Source organism: Ictidomys tridecemlineatus, chromosome 5 (genome assembly GCF_052094955.1).
Source record: "Ictidomys tridecemlineatus isolate mIctTri1 chromosome 5, mIctTri1.hap1, whole genome shotgun sequence".
NCBI lineage: Eukaryota > Metazoa > Chordata > Mammalia > Rodentia > Sciuridae > Ictidomys > Ictidomys tridecemlineatus.
Window position 1 is genome coordinate 175,582,448 of NC_135481.1, and position 15,218 is coordinate 175,597,665.

At 51.8% G+C, this 15,218-nt stretch overlaps 1 protein-coding gene and 2 long non-coding RNA genes across 6 annotated transcripts; 2 read left to right on the forward strand and 1 right to left on the reverse strand.

Annotated features, from left to right (window-relative positions):
- The first annotated feature begins 28 nt into the window (after window positions 1–28).
- Window positions 29–9,041, forward strand: Cox4i2 (cytochrome c oxidase subunit 4I2). 4 transcript variants are annotated; one of them, XM_078051577.1, is made up of 6 exons: window positions 1,140–1,749; window positions 2,063–2,144; window positions 4,292–4,456; window positions 6,762–6,893; window positions 8,466–8,548; window positions 8,790–9,041. In XM_078051577.1, exons 1-6 carry the CDS (start codon window positions 1,507–1,509, stop codon window positions 8,814–8,816), a joined length of 732 nt encoding a protein of 243 aa, XP_077907703.1. In that variant the 5' UTR covers window positions 1,140–1,506; the 3' UTR covers window positions 8,817–9,041. The 4 variants fall into 4 exon arrangements, with proteins under 4 accessions (XP_077907706.1, XP_077907705.1, XP_077907704.1 ...); XM_078051579.1 differs by lacking the exons at window positions 1,140–1,749; window positions 8,466–8,548 and adding an exon at window positions 30–120; XM_078051578.1 differs by lacking the exons at window positions 1,140–1,749; window positions 8,466–8,548 and adding an exon at window positions 939–1,073.
- On the forward strand, window positions 4,900–5,382 carry LOC144378095 (uncharacterized). The gene is made up of 2 exons (XR_013439629.1): window positions 4,900–5,101; window positions 5,248–5,382. It is a non-coding gene; the product is annotated as an uncharacterized LOC144378095 (long non-coding RNA).
- LOC144378096 (uncharacterized) lies at window positions 7,257–14,503 on the reverse strand. Its single transcript, XR_013439630.1, has 2 exons — window positions 12,315–14,503; window positions 7,257–10,887 (listed from the first exon to the last, which is right to left on the reverse strand). It is a non-coding gene; the product is annotated as an uncharacterized LOC144378096 (long non-coding RNA).
- Between the last annotated feature and the right edge of the window lie 715 nt (window positions 14,504–15,218).

A 15,218-nucleotide genomic window follows, 5' to 3' on the forward strand; every position in this document is an offset into this window, starting at 1 on the left:
TGATGCCCGGCGTGCTCGCTCTCTCTCTCCTGCTAGCCCTGAGTAATCCCTGCTGCCCTGCTGGGCGGTTGGAGGAGGGAACCAGAGGGGAGCCGTCTCGGACCTAGCAATAGAAATAAGGTAATTGAGTCTGTGTTTTTATTTCGATCTCTTCTAACTAACTTTATGCCTAGAACCTCATTAATGAAACCACTGCGCAGGCCGTGTGGTAGACCTTGCTGCATTGGAGATTGAACCCAGGGCCTTACATCCCCAGCCCCACCCCCTTTTAACTATTTATTTATTCATTTCAGTACTGGGAATTGAACCCAGGGGTGCTCTACCACTGAGCTACATCCCCAGTTCTTATTCTTATTTAATGTTGACCCAGGGTCTAAGTTGCCCAGGTTGGCCTCAAACTTGGTATCCTCCTACTCAGCCGCCAAGTCTCTGGGATTATAGGCATATGCCACCACCACTGCCACCTGTATTAATGGTTCAGTCTTTACCACAGTCAGGCGAGGTTATGAAAAAATGAGGAGGGAACTATCATTATAATGTCTCATTTCAGAAAGGTTGGACCATTTGTTAGAGGTCACACTGCTAACATTTGAACAGGCTTTTCAACAACCTCGCACTGGAATAGAGTCGGGGAAAGGGAGTACACCACGGGACAGGTCCCAGGTGCCCGGTGATTGACGCTTTCTGTAGTGGGAGGCATTAAACTGGGCTGAGAGGCTGGCAAGACTCGCGTGAGGAGAGCATTCTAGAAGGACCAGCAAGGAACAGTGGATACGGGGCCTCTTGGGACGGTCCAGCGCAGAGCGCGGGGACGCTGCCACTGAGGGTCCCCAGAGGTAGCAGCCCGGAGGCTGGAGAAATTAACACGGTGGCGCCCTCGGGTCCCTCCCCGCAGGCTTGGGCCGGCGCCCCCAGGGACTCTGGCCGGGCAAGACAGGACGTTCCCACGCGGGGGCGGCGCAGGCAGCGCGGGGCGGGCCGGGGGCGGCGCCCGACTCGGGTCCCCTCGCAGCCCATTCTCCGTTACTCGCTGGGAGACCGGGTCGCGCTCCGCCGCCGCTGCCAGCTTCGAGGTGAGAGGGTGGGAGATCCTGGTTGGCCCAGCCCGCCCCAGCAGGTGCGGGTGGATGCGGCTCGGACCCCGTTTTCCCCGCCTGGCCAGGCCCCTGTGGCCCCTGCCCCAGAGGAGGGTCGGGGTCTCCTGGGGGGCTACCCTCTGTCCGCACCTGGGGTGCGCCCCCTTCCCCCACTTACAGATTCCCGGCTGCAGCTCCTGATGCACGGAGCTCTCCCACCACTGATCCCTGACCCCAGTCCTTCCTTTCCAGCTGTGGGGGCACCCCTCCCACTTATCACATAAGATGTGCCCCCTGCCGCTCTCTAGTTCTGGGGCACCCCTTTCTCTTTCCAGAAGTGGAATGCTTTCTTCTTCTCCCCAGATGTGCCCACCACCCCCTCCTGCTAACCCAGTTTAGTCTCTGTCCTCTAAAGCTGTTCCCCACCCCCATGGGATGCCAGACCCTGAGACTCCCCCCAGGGGTGGGGGTGGGGCTCAGCCTGTCCCCTCCCCCACCAGATCCAGCCCAACCAGCTCTTGTGCACGTAGGCAGGCAATTAGGGGGAAGGGCCCCCCTCCCGGGGCCATCTGTGCTGAGGCCTCCACAGATGGCCCTGTGGGGAAGAGCTTCAGGATCTGCCCTTTCTGTACCTGGACTCCCACCCAGTTTCCCCTGGGGGCAGATAATTGAGGTGGCGTCCCCAGTCTGGCCAGACTGAGCAACTGGCTGGCACCAGAACCCAGGCCCCCAGGCCCATACTGTTCAGACATAGGTGGGAGATAGGACTCCTCTTACTTCTCAGTGCCCTGGAGGGATCCACAGGTCCAGGACCCTCCAGTGTATTATCCCCTCCCCTGGGATAATATACAAAATTAGAAGGGTCAGGGGCATAAGGGTGACTTGGAACCCTCTTTAGACTTTCACTACCACTACACGGGGAAACAGTTTCCTGGGCCCTGCGGGGTGGGCAAGAGCAGGGGGAGAACTCTTCCATACCTGCCCAGATGCTCTCCCGGGCTGCCTGGAGCTCTGTGCTGAGAAGAGGAGGACTTGGAACTCGAGGGACACACAGCCCAGGAGGCCCTGGTAAGATCCCACTTGCTCTGTCCCAGAGTTAGGGACAGTCTGCCCGCTTCCTCCCTTGTGGCCCTGGACCTGGCCCCAGTCCACTTTCCTGGACCCCATGCCTTTGTCCTGAGCCAAGTTCCTTCAGAAAATGGAGCCTCTGAGGTAAGTAGATGCATCTCCCTTATTTAGGGCCCGACCCTCAGGCCCCTAAGCCCTTTGGAGAGAAAGGATGCTACAGCTGGCCCTCCTTTCCAAGGCCTTGAAATCAGCCCTAGTCAGAAGGAAGTGTCTCTTTTAAAAAAAAAAAAAAAATTATTTAGTTTTTAGTTTTAGGTGGACACAATATCTTTTATTTTAATTTTATGTGGTGCTAAGGATTGAACCCAGGGCCTCATGCACACTAGGCAAGTGCTCTACCACTGAATCACAACCCCGGCCTAAGAAGAAAGAGCTTTAAAGCAAGAGAGACTTCAGCCACCTAGCAGAAGAAACTTTCTGACCTCAGGAGAATAATAACAAACATGTATTGAGGCCTTAGTAGGTCCCCAAGCTGAGATAAGCATTTTGTATAGATTAAGGCAATTAGACGTCACAGCAACTGTGCGAGGTGGATGCTGCGCTAACTCCATTTCTCCGATGAACAAGTTGAGCCCCAGTACCTCAGAAGAGCCAGGACTCCTTGTCAAAGGCAGCTCCAACACTATCCCCTTAAGGTGACACAAGTCACTCCTGTGGGCGTTGCCAGTGTCAATGAACAGAAGAGCCCTTATCAAGACCATCCCTGGTGCCCAGCCTTATTCTGCACCCCCACAAGGAGCCCTGGGGGCTTAGCCATTGGGGGAGCTTCTGGGAAAGGGGGCCAGTAGAAAAACCCACCTCTGGGACTCGGTATAGTGAGCCGAGCCTCTGCAGAGAGGCGGGCACCATCTGGACCCTCAATATCCCACTTTCCAGGTGAGGATAGCACAGCAAAGTCAAGGGGCTTGTTGGAGTTGGGATGATCAAACCGGGTTTCAACCCCAGCTGATTCCGAATGCGTGCCCTTGACTCCTCGTCAGGGCAGGTGTTCTTCACTTTGTAGTTTCATATCTAGAGATTCCTGCCTCTGAGCCTTTGCCCAGCCAGGACCTCTGCCTGACATAACCTGGGCTCAGATCTTCCCAAAGAACACAGGACTCGGGGCTAGAGGGGCTGAACTGCAGCCTGGGCTCTGCTCCTTCTTGCTTTGTGCATTTCAGGGAGTCACGTAGCTGCTCAGTTTATTCATCTGCAAAATGGAGATAACCCCAGCCCGGAGTGGAGGCAAATGCCTCTAATCCCAGCAATTTGGGAGGCTGAGGCAGGAGGATCACAAGTTCAAGGCCAGCCTGGGCAATTTAGGGAGACCCTATCTCAAAAAAGAAAAAAGGAGCTGGGCACGGTGGCGCAAGCCTGTAATCCCAGCAGCTTGGGAGATTGAGGCAGGAGGATCTCAAGTTCAAAGCGAGCCTCAGTAAAATCAAGGCTCTAAGCAACTCAGTGAGACTCTGTCTCTAAATAAAATACAAAATAGGACTGGGGATGTGGCTCAGTGGCCAAGTGCTTTTGAGTTCAATCCCTGGTACCACAAAACAAAAAATAAGAGGAAGAAAAAAAAAGAAAAATGAAGGACCAGACACTGTGGCACACATCTGTAATACTAGTGGCTGGGGAGGCTGAGGCAGGAGGATTGCGGGTTCAAAGCCAGCCTCAACAACTTAGCGAGGTACTTAGCAATTCAGCAAAACCTGTCTCTAAATAAATATAAAAAAAGGGCTGGGGATGTGGCTCAGTGGTTGAACACCCCTGGGTCCAATCCTCAGAACATCCCCACCCCCAAGGAAAAATAATAAAGGAGTTGGGGAGATGGCTCAGTTGGTAGAGTGCTTGCCTCCCGTGCACAAGGCCCTGGGTTCAATCAACACAGGCTGGGGATGTAGCTCTGTGGAAGTCCCCCGTACTGCCAAAAAGAGAGATGACCCCATCCCCAGCTCAGAGCTGTTAGGAGCCAGTGAACCGACCCATCCAAAGGCCTTATCCAGGCTTTTGCTCAATAAGAGCGGCCCTTCTTATTAACATCATGGTTAGAGATGGGAATCCCAGGGAGGTGGGGGGGCCGACTGGCACTGTCTCTCCCTGTGCCGCAGCCCGCGCCCAGGGGAAGATGAGCCCCTACACCAACTACTTCGCCCAGCGCTCCTACCCCATGCCCGACGAGCCCTTCTGCACCCAGCTCAACGCCGAGCAGCGAGCCCTGAAGGAGAAGGAGAAGGGCAGCTGGACCCAGCTGAGCCGCACCGAGAAGGTGGCCTGTAGGTGTCAGGGAGGGGCCGGGTGGGGGAGGCCCCAGCGCTGGCGGCAGCCCGATGTTCACTCAACCTGACGGTAGGCGGCACTGGGGACAGGAGAGAGAGATGGGATCCTGGAGGGTGCTTCCAGGTAGTGGAGCAGCGTGGGGGAAGGGCGTCATTGATGGGGTGGGGGAAGGGACAGCGGGGGGGGGGGCCCCCGCGGGGAGCTGAGACCTGATCCCAGGAGGCAGGAGGGGTGCGTGGCCCAGGTCCTACCCACACAGTGCCCTGCCACCGACCCTTTGATATTAGGAGCTTCTTAGTGTCATTCCACAAACCGAGGAGCTCACCTGACCCCCAGCCTTTGAAGGCTCAAGGACTTGCTGCTCAATTCATCTTCACGCATCAACTTTTTTTTTTTTTTTTCCTTTAGTACCAGGGATTGAACTCAGGGCCCTCAACCACTGAGCCACATCCCCAGCCCTAGCGTATTTGATTTCAAGACAAGATCTCACTGAGCTGCTCAGGGTCTCACTAAGTTGCTGAGTCTGGCTTTGAACTGGCGATCCTCCTGCTTCAGCCTGCCGAGCTGCTGGGATTCCTTGTGGGTCACCACCCTGGGCTCATCGGTGTCTTACTGAGCACCTACTACGAGCCAGGCGCTAGGCAAGTGGCTGGTAGCAAGTCCGCTCCATTCTTGCCCTGAAACCTCACATTTCCGGTTCTCTCCCCTCAGTTCTTTTCCCAGTCCTCTCAGATCTCTCTCTCTCTCCTTTTTCCCTCCCTCCCTCCCATCCCTCTTCCCATTTCAGAAACCGACATTCCCCCCCCATCCTAAAGCACAGAGCACCTGCTCACACTCAGGGTGCAACCAGCTGGGAGGGCAGGTCCTCTCACCAGCTCACCATCGAGGGCTGAGGCCGCACAGCCACAGGGAGGGAAGGAAAGAGAGAAGGAGAGAGCACAGGAAGAGGGGTCAGCCTCCTTCCTAAAGTCGCCCTGAGGTCAGGTCTTTGTATGCTTTTTTCCCAGAGAGAAACTACCTTGTGCAGAAGTAGTTCCTGGGGCTGGGAGTGTCTCGCCTAGTGTGTGGGGGGCCCTGGGTTCCCTCCCCAGCTCTGCAAAAGAAAAAGAAAAGAGGAGTCCCTGGAGTCGCCCCTGCTCTCCTGTGCACTCTCTTCTTTCACCTGACAGCACTCTGGGCCTAAGAGCTCAGGTGTCTCTGCGGGCAGCTGGCTGGGTCCCAGCCTGCCCACCTCCTGACAACTAGGCTAGATCCTATGTCGAGATCCCTACCCGTGCCTACTTCACAACTGGCACAAGACAGGTTAAGCAAAAAAAAGTTCTGTTTTTTAAATACATTTAAAATATACATATAAAAAGAATCTCCTCTATGTCAACCGCTGTTCCAGGTGCTGGGATCTAAGAGGGAAGAGTGGGTCCTTGTCCCCCTGAAGCTTAGAGTCAAGTAGGGAGGATAAGCAGTAAATGAGAAAGTAGAGAATAAAAACATTCTTCAGTGTGAGGGAAGCGAGGGTCGGTCCTGATAAAAGTTGGGTTAAATAAAACCACAGCTTTGTCACCTCCTTTCCTACAGTCTGTCCTCCCCAACTCAGAATGAAATCCAAACTCCTGTCTGTGGCTGGCAAGGTCCTGGGTGATCTGGCTGCTGCTGACACCAGATTGCAACACTTTCTCTTCTGTAGTTCATCCTACTACAGCCACAATCCCCTTCACTCACCCCGGGCCTTTGCACTAGCTGCTGGTTCTTACTGGACTATTCTCCCTTTGACTTCTTCAAGCCTCCGCTCCAGTGTCACCTCCTCTGAGAGACCTTCTCTGACCACTATAACTGAAGTAGCCCTTGCCCACAGTCTGTCTGAAGATTTGCCATTTGTGTCCCGCTCCAAGCTCCACAAAGGCAGAAATTTTCAACCACTTTATTCAGTGCTACGTCACCACTTCTTGGCCACCCTTTGAATGTAGTACAATCTCAATAAGCATTTGCTGTGTGGTGGCGCACACCTGTAATCCCAGCGGCTCAGGAGGCTGAGTTAGGAGGATCGCTAGTTCAAAGCCAGCCTCAGCAACTTACCAAGGCCCTAAGCAACTTAGTGAGACCCTGTCTCAAAATAAAAAATAAGAATAAAAGGGCCTGGGATGTGGCTTAGTGGTGGTAGAATGCCCCTGGATTCCATCTCCAGTACTGGGAGGGGAGAGGGGGATTTTCCAGATGAATGGCATTTGCTGGAGGAAGGGGGAGGTCAACTCCTGGCCTACGGTCTTTGAAATGGAAGCCCCTTCCCTGCACCCCACCTGCTTCCAGTGTACCGGCTCCAGTACCACCAGACCTTTGCGGAGATGAACCGGCGCTCCAACGAGTGGAAGACAGTGATGGGCTGCGTCTTCTTCTTCATTGGGTTGACGGCCCTGCTGATTTGGTGGCAGCGTGTTTACGGTGAGTGGCTGCAAATGTGAGCCATGCCCGTGTGGCCATGGCCACTGGCCAAACCCTTACGGAAGCCATGTTGTGACTCACCTAAAAACTTGAAAAGTCTCCAAAGAGGTGGAGGGTGAAGGACAGAACGTTGGCTGTCCTGGATGAAATGTAGGGACTCTACCTCTAAAGGCCTCAGGTTCCTCATCTGTACAATGGGAATAATAATGCCCATGTCTCAGTGTTCTTGTGAGGATTAATGAGAGGGACTTGGGCCAGTGCTTGCCACATGGTCTTGAGGGTGTTGTTACTGATTTTCTGTGTATTAACCATGTAGATTCCAGTATGTTGTTTCAGCTGCTGTAACAAAGATCCCCAGCATAAGAACTTAAGCAGTATAGAGGTTTATTCCTTTATCACAAAATGAGGCTAAAGATATAATTCAGAGGCTGGTTTGGGGGTGCACACCTGTAATCCCAGAGACTTGGGAGGCTGAGACAGGAGGATCACAAGTTCAAGGCCAGCCTCAGCAAGAAGCTGAGCAAGACCCTCAATGACTTAATAAGACCCTGTCTCAATTAAAAAAATAAAAGGGGCTGGGGAATGTAGCTTAGTGGTAAATGGTCCCTGGGCTCAATTAGGGGAAAAAAGAAAGAAAGAGAAAAAAGAAAAAAGAAACAATCCAGATGAGTATTGGGACTCCACAAAGCAGGCTCCTTCTGACTAGTTTCTCTGCCATCTTTAACATGTAGCTTCCATCTTGACACACAAGATGGCTGCTCAACTCCTGCCACATCTCCTTGCATCCTATTGGCTAGAAGTGTTCACATGATCCTGCCTAACTACAAGGGAAGCTGGGATATGTAGTCTTTTGTTGGGTCTCATGTGTCCAGCTGAGGTTTTATTATCTCAGAAGAATGGTTCTCCGAGTGTCCCTGGACAGACAGCCCCACCGGCAACCCTGCTGGACATGCATGTTCCCGGCCCCCTCCAGATCTGCTGAGTCGGACACTCGGAGTGGAACCCGCCCTCCCTGCCTCGTCCCCCTCTCCTTCCTTCTCTTTGTGATACTGGGAAGCTGACCTCAGGCCTCGCCTGTACTGGGCTCCACCCGCAGCCTGTACTCCTTTTAAAACAGCCTCCCTGGCTGGTTCCAAGGCTCTCCCAGGCCTGAAGCCATTGCTCTGGACAAAGGGGTAAGGACCTTGAGGAAGCCTGGCATCCACCCAGTGGCCTGGCCTGGTTTCCTGTGTGACAGTGCACGAGGGTGAAATGAGACCGCCTCTGGGACTGTCTGGTGTGGCCAGTGTGGCACATAATAGGTGCCAGTGAAGACAATGCCTTTCCTTCCCCTCTCTGGGATGGAAGCACCAGGGATGGAGGCCAGGCAGCCCAGGTGGGCTGCAGAGGCAGCTTGGCCAGGGAGGAGAAGGTTGGGAGTGTGGCCCCAGGACCTCCCTACCCACACTGTGCCCGTAGTTTTACAAATACTAATTCCCTGGATCCCTACAACCCTCCAGGATAGGACCTGTTTTTGAACAGGTAAGGAATCTGAGGCTCAGAGAGGTGAGGTGACTTATTGACTTATTCAAGGCCACACAGCAAGGGAGTGGTGTAGCTGGGATTTGGATTCAGTGGTCTTCAAATCAGTGCTCCTACTACCATTGGCTACAGAGGTAGGTGAGGACCCAGAGGCTCAGGCTGGGGAAGGACCTGGCCCAGTTCCTACTGTGGGTCAGAGGCAAGGCTGGGATTAGAACCTAGAGTTCCCTGGAGTGATGCTGGTGGGGGCCAGATAGGAAGAGGGAGGTCCTCAGAGCAGGGCCCCCGACCCTGGGGCTGGGGCTGTGGCTTGGAGGAGCCCTGGGACAGCTGGGTCCTGAGCCACGGCTGTCCTGCCCTGTGCCCGCTCCACAGTGTTCCCTGAGAAGCCTGTCACCCTGACGGACGAGTGGAAGGCCCAGCAGCTTCAGCGCATCCTGGACATGAAGGGCAACCCGGTGCAAGGCCTGGCCTCGCGGTGGGACTACGAGAAAAAGGAGTGGAGGAAGTGAGGCCTGCCTGCCCTGCCTGTCAGGCCTCTGCCCCTGCAGCGGCCCCTGGCCGCAGCCTCCAGCGCCCCTCCCGCCCCTCCCCTGAGCTCCAATAAAGCTGGCCTCTTCTATTCCACCCAGAGCCTCCACCTGCCGGTACCTGGCGCCTAAACTCAGGCGCTGAGAGATGAGCCACCTCAGGGGCCCAGAGCCTGGTGATCAGGGAGGGAGCTTCCTGGAGGAGCAGGGGCTCTGGCCAGACCGGGAAAGGCAGGAAGAAGCGAAGACATTCTAGGGAGAGGGGATGGCAAAGGCAGGGGTGTGCACTCAAGTCAGTCAGTAAATATTTATTGAGCACCGACTGTATACTGGATCTTTTTTTTTTTTTGGTACCAGGAATTTAACCCAGGGGTGCTTAACCACTGAGCCATGACACGAATCCTTTTTATTTTTTATTCTGAGTCAGGGTCTCACTAAGTTGCTGAGGGCCTCACTAGGGTGCTGAGGCTGGCCTCAAACTTGCAATCCTCCAGTTTTAACCTCCTGAGCCGCTGGGATTAAGGGATGGGCCACCACACCTGGCCCCTGGCCGTGTCCTGGGTACTCATCCAGACCCTGAGTGTGCAGCAGTGCAGAGCGGGAGGCTCCAGGTTCCATAGAAAGGAAGGAAGGGGAGACGGAGGGAGGGCCCCACCCCTGAGGTGGGCTTGTGTGTGTGTGGACCTTCAAGGAGGCTGCCCTGACAGGAGCACCCTGGGAGAGGAGGCCAGGCCTGGGGCGCTGGTCTTGGGGCGAAGAGCAGAGCCCACGGGGCCCAGGGATCCTCTCCCTGGTGTGATGGGAGCTGTGTCAGGTTGGGGCCTCTGAGGAACAAATGCCCAGATCAAACACGCGAGGAGATTGGGGGAGGCAGTGCCCGTGAAGGACAAGGACAGGGGGGTCGCAGTAGGTGGGGAGAATCTTCAGACTAGTCTGAAACTAGCCTCAGACCATGTGGTTCTAGCCTCAGACTGCAGGGCATCTCTATCTGTCCCAATCCAATCAGGAGGCAGGAACCACAGAGCCACCCAAACAGAGGCTGCTTAATGCGAAGCATCATGCAACTCATACAAGAGGGTGACTCTCAGGCCAGGTCCAGTGGCGCAGGCCTGTAATCCCAGCGGCTCTGGAGGCTGAGACAGGAGGATCGCAAGTTCAAAGCCAGCGAGACCCTGTCTCTAAATAAAGTACAAAACAAGGCGGGGATGTGGCTCAGTGGTCCAGTGCCCCTGAGATCCTTGGTACTTCACGTTTGTGCAGGCAAAGCCCAAAGTATGTGTGTCAGGAGGATGGCAGGAGGATGGTCCCCAACAAGGGGCTTAAGAGGCACACTGGGCTCGTGGGGGGTCAGATGAATTTTAGAAAACACACACACACACACACACACACACACACACACACCCTGAGAGAAGCAGCCTCCTTCGCAGCGGCCTGCAGCGCCCTCTACCGGCAAAGGTCAGCATGTCCCTGTGGAGGAGACGTGCTCGCGGCCTCGTCCCCAGTAGGTGGAGCAGGAACTGAGGAGTGAATCCGGAGCCGGGACGCCGCCGGTTGATACCTTGAACAACTACCGAGAAAGTCTTGGGGAGGTCAACAGGGAGCCCCAGAGCCCGTGCTGCCCATCAGAGGAGTGTGGCATTCGGCCCAACTGCCCCGTCCCCGTGACCCCGCAGGGCTCAGTCCTTGACGGCGAGCCGCCCAAGGGGTCCTAGCCTCGGCAGCCGGGGTGGTCCTACAATCAATCTTTTGAAGACAGATCTGAGAAGCACACCCCTTGGACACACTAGATGCCAAGGGAAGGACTTGGCAGAGCAGTTGTGGCAACATTCATTTGATCAATATTCATTGATGATTATGTACCCACTGTGTCCCAGGATCTGGGGATGCAGTGAATGAGACCTCATTCCAGTCTCGTGACTTCCAGTCCTTGCGAATATCAAAGTCTGAAATGGGAAAAGAGACATCAACCAGAGGGTGGCTTTAATAAATTGTAGCACAACTGTGTGCGAAGTGGAGGTTCATGGTACTTGGAGTAACCAATTGAGGAACTGACGGGGTGTGGAGGAAGTGTCTTCTTTCCTGAAATATGAAAGATGAGCCAGGGGCAGTGGTGCACCCCTGTAATCCCAGCAACTTGGGACGCTGAGGCAAGAGGATCACAAGTTTGAGGCCAGCCTCAGCAAATTAGTGAGGTCCTAAGTAATTTAATGACATCCTGTCTAAATATAAAGACTAAAAAAGGGCTGGGGATGTGGCTCAGTAGTTCAGCATCCCTGGGTTCAGACCCTGGTAATAAAAAAAAAAAAAAAAAAAAGCCTGGATCCTGGATGTAAACTGGATGAGGGGTAGGAGACAGCATTCCAGGTGGAGAGAAAAATCATATGCAAAGACCCTGTGGTAGTGAGGATCATGACATAAGAGAAGAAATAAAGGGAATCCATGAGCTGTCACACCAAGAGGAAAAGGAAGAGATGAACCAGGGAAGGTGGGAGCAGGAGACCATCCAGGTCCTGGAAGTTTGGTGCCTCTGCCAAAGTGATGAGTTTGGAGGAAAGCAGAGAAAGGACAGGAAGATGGATCTGGAGGACATTGGGAAAAAAGTATGGGAAGCCTTGAACATTAATTCAGTTTATCTGAGAAAGCAGCTTTCTTGGCCCCAGGCTCTATCTGCCTTGAGTGGAGAGATGGCAGGGACACAGAGAAAGAGAGCAGTAGGGGACCTTCCTGCCAGCTCTCCCAGCCTGTTGGGAGGACATGATAGTCAGAAGGTAATGAGGCAGAAGCTATAGAAATATTCAGAAATGTGTTCCAACCTGGGTGTTCTGTTTCGAGTTCTTTTGCATAACTAGGGACTGCGCCCAGGGCCCGTGCATGCCTGGCGAGTGCTCTACCACTGAGCTACACCCCAGCCCCTAAGTGTTTTCTGTGTAGGTCTTGCTTCTGCATAATGGTATTTTATATCTACTCTTTAAATTGGTGCATTATAATTATACACAATGGATTCATTATACCATATTTGTACATGCACAAAACAACTTGATCAATCTCATTCCCATACCTTCCCTTTCACTTCCCTTCTCCCTCCCTTGATCATATCTACTCTTCTTTGAAGGTTAGTTCACATTCTTTTTTAAAAAAATTTTTAATGTTTATTTTTTAAAAGTTTCTGGCAGACACAACATCTTTGTATGTGGTGCTGAGGATCGAACCAGGGTCGCACGCATGCATGCGAGGTGAGCGCGCTACCGCTTGAGCCACATCCCCAGCCAGTTTACATTCTTTTCATATTAGTACCTTCATAGCACTTTTTTTTTCAGTTCTAAAGATTGGATCAGGGACTTCCTCAACGGCCTCAATGGAATTTACTCACCTCTTCAAAGGCTCTATTCTCCCCAGTCACATTCCCAGGTCCTGGAGGTTAGAATTCCAACGTAGGAATTTGACGGGACATGATTCAGCCTGTAGTTTGCTTCAGGCTTCTTCCCTGTGTCTCCATGGTGTGGGACCGCCGGGCACCTAGGGCATGTTCTTCTCCTGGCAGAAGACTTTGAGGAGGCAGAGGGACAAGTGGGGACCCTCTCCATGTCCAGGCTTAGACTAGCACACAGAGAAGTAGCAGTAAATCCACCAACCACAGCGCTCTAGTGAGGGTGGCCGCGTTACAGACCACCCCAGAACACACGGAGGAGCACGAAACAACCATTTTGTTCTGCTCAGAGAATCTGTGGGTCAGGAGTTCTGATGGGGCACGGTGGAGACCACTTAGCTCTGCTCCAACGAGTGTGGGGCTTCATCTGGAAACACTCAAAGGCCGTGCCAGAACTGTCTGGGGTGTTTCACTTACACATTGGGTGGTTGACGCAGGCTGACATCGGGGACCTCAGCTGGAAGTGAGTTCAGTAGGAACACCTCATGTGGCATCCAGTGGTCTCTCTGTAGGGGCTACTTTGGGCTCCCTCAAAGCATGGTGGTGGTTGGGTTCCAAGAGCAAGTGTCCAAAGAAAGCCAGGAGGAGAGACATTGACTCTTTATATTCTAACCTCAGAAGACACATAGCATGACTTCCCTGAGCCCTGTAGGTCAGGCACTCCCAGAGGTCCACCCAGGTTCAAGGGGAAGAGGACATGGACCCCACTGCTTAGTAGAAGGACATCAGGATCACAAGACTTGAGATGCTTGTGAAATGGGAATATTTTTGTGGTCATCTTTAGAAAATATGGTCAAGCCCAATATTAATGGGCAGAGAAATAGCTTCCCTGTGGAGGATTCATGGCAAGCGTCAGGAAAGCAGCCAGATACGAGCAAATAGTAAAGCCTATCACAGATGTGCAGAGAGTCAACATAATATCGAGTTGACAGGGTTTTTAAAAGATAATTATGGGCTGGGGTTGTGGCTCAGTAATAGAGCGCTTGCCTAGCATGTGTGAAGCACTGGGTTCGATCCTCAGCACCACATAAAGATAAATAAATAAGTAAATAAATAAATAAAAGTGATTATCATTTTTTTTTCTTGTGCTCGGGACTAAACCCAAGGTCCCACATAGACTAAGAAAGCACCCTACAATTGGCTGGAGATGTGGCTCAGGTCGTAGAGTGCCTGCCTTGTATGTACAAGGCCCCAGGTTCAATTCCCAGCACCAAAAGGAAAAGAAAGCACTCTACAATTGAGCTGCATCCCTAGCTCTTTTTCTTTCTTTTCTTTTATTCTTTAAATTGCCCATGCCATTGCCATCCTCCTGACTCAGCCTCCTAAATTGCTGGGATTATAGATCTGCACTTTTACTCCCCTGGGTTTAATCTCCAGTTCCAAAAGATAAATAGATTGAAACATCAAATCAAATTAACAGGAATGAAAATTGACCATATTAAATTGGTTATTAACTAAAATTCAAAATCTTGACATTTAAATAAGCATATTTGACCTGAAGAAATCGGACCCGTTGGAAATAATGGACACTAAACACCACACACAATGACACAAAACTAGTGAACGCAGATACAAACTCAAAATGAATGAAGGAGCAATAAAAGAGAATAAAATCATGGCATTTGCAGGTAAATGGATGGAGCTGGAGAAGATAATGCTAAGTGATGTTAGCCAATCCCAGAAAAACAAATGCCGAATGTTTTCTCTGATATAAGGAGGCTGAGTCATAGTGGGGTAGGGAGGTGGAGCATGGGAGGAATAGAGGAATTCTAGATAGGGCAGAGGGGTGGCAGGGGTTAGCAAGGATGGTGGAATGTGATGGACATCAGTATCCAAAATACATGTATGAAGACACGAATTAGTGTCAACATACTTTATATACAACCAGAAATATGAGAAATTGTGCTCTATATGTGTAATATGAATTGTAATGCATTCTGCTGACATTTATTAAAAATGATTAAAAATAAATGAATAAATTAAAAAATATTTAGAAAAAAAGAATGAAAGAAGAATCTGATCTTCATAGTGATGTTTACTTGGAAGCATTGGATTGGAATAGAAAAATAGCTTTGGGGCAGTGGGGCGTACCTCAATGGTAGGGTGCTTACCTAGCATGCAGGGCTCTCGGTTCAATCTGCAGGTGAGAGAGAGAGAGAGAGAGGGGGGGGGGTATGAGCAAAGGTCATAACAAGGGTGATTAGAGAAAAACAAAACAAAAACTTGTTATGGAAATTTTTAAATATACAGAAAGAATAGAGAATGGGTCTTTTGACAACAGATCTCTTAGTATGCCTTCATCTGATAATGTGATAATATCTTGAATTCCCCTTGATTACTCAAGAATACCTTTTTTTTTTTTTTTTTTTTTTTTAGTGCTGGGGTGGAACCCATGATGTCACACATGCTAGGCAAGTGCTCACCACTGAGCCACATCTCCAGGCTGTATTTTCTGTTCTTGTTTTTCCAGTACTGGGGATTGAATTCAGGGCCACTCTACCATTGACAGACATTCTCAGCATTTATTTACTTTTTGAGACAGAATCTCCCTGAATTGCCCAGGTTGGCCTTGAACTTGTGATCCTCCTGCCTCAGCCTCCCAAGCCGCTGGGATGACAGGCACGCACCAGGGTGCCCGACACCATGGCTTCTTTACTTTTCTTTCCAGGACTGTTCCACCTCTGAGCTGCATCCTCACCAGCCCTTTGTATTTTTTTTTTTTAGAGAGAGGGGGGGTGGGAATTTTTTAATATTTATTTTTTTTTTTTTAGTTTTCGGCGGACACAACATCTTTGTTTGTATGTGGTGTTGAGGATCGAACCCGGGCCTCATGCATGCCAGGCGAGC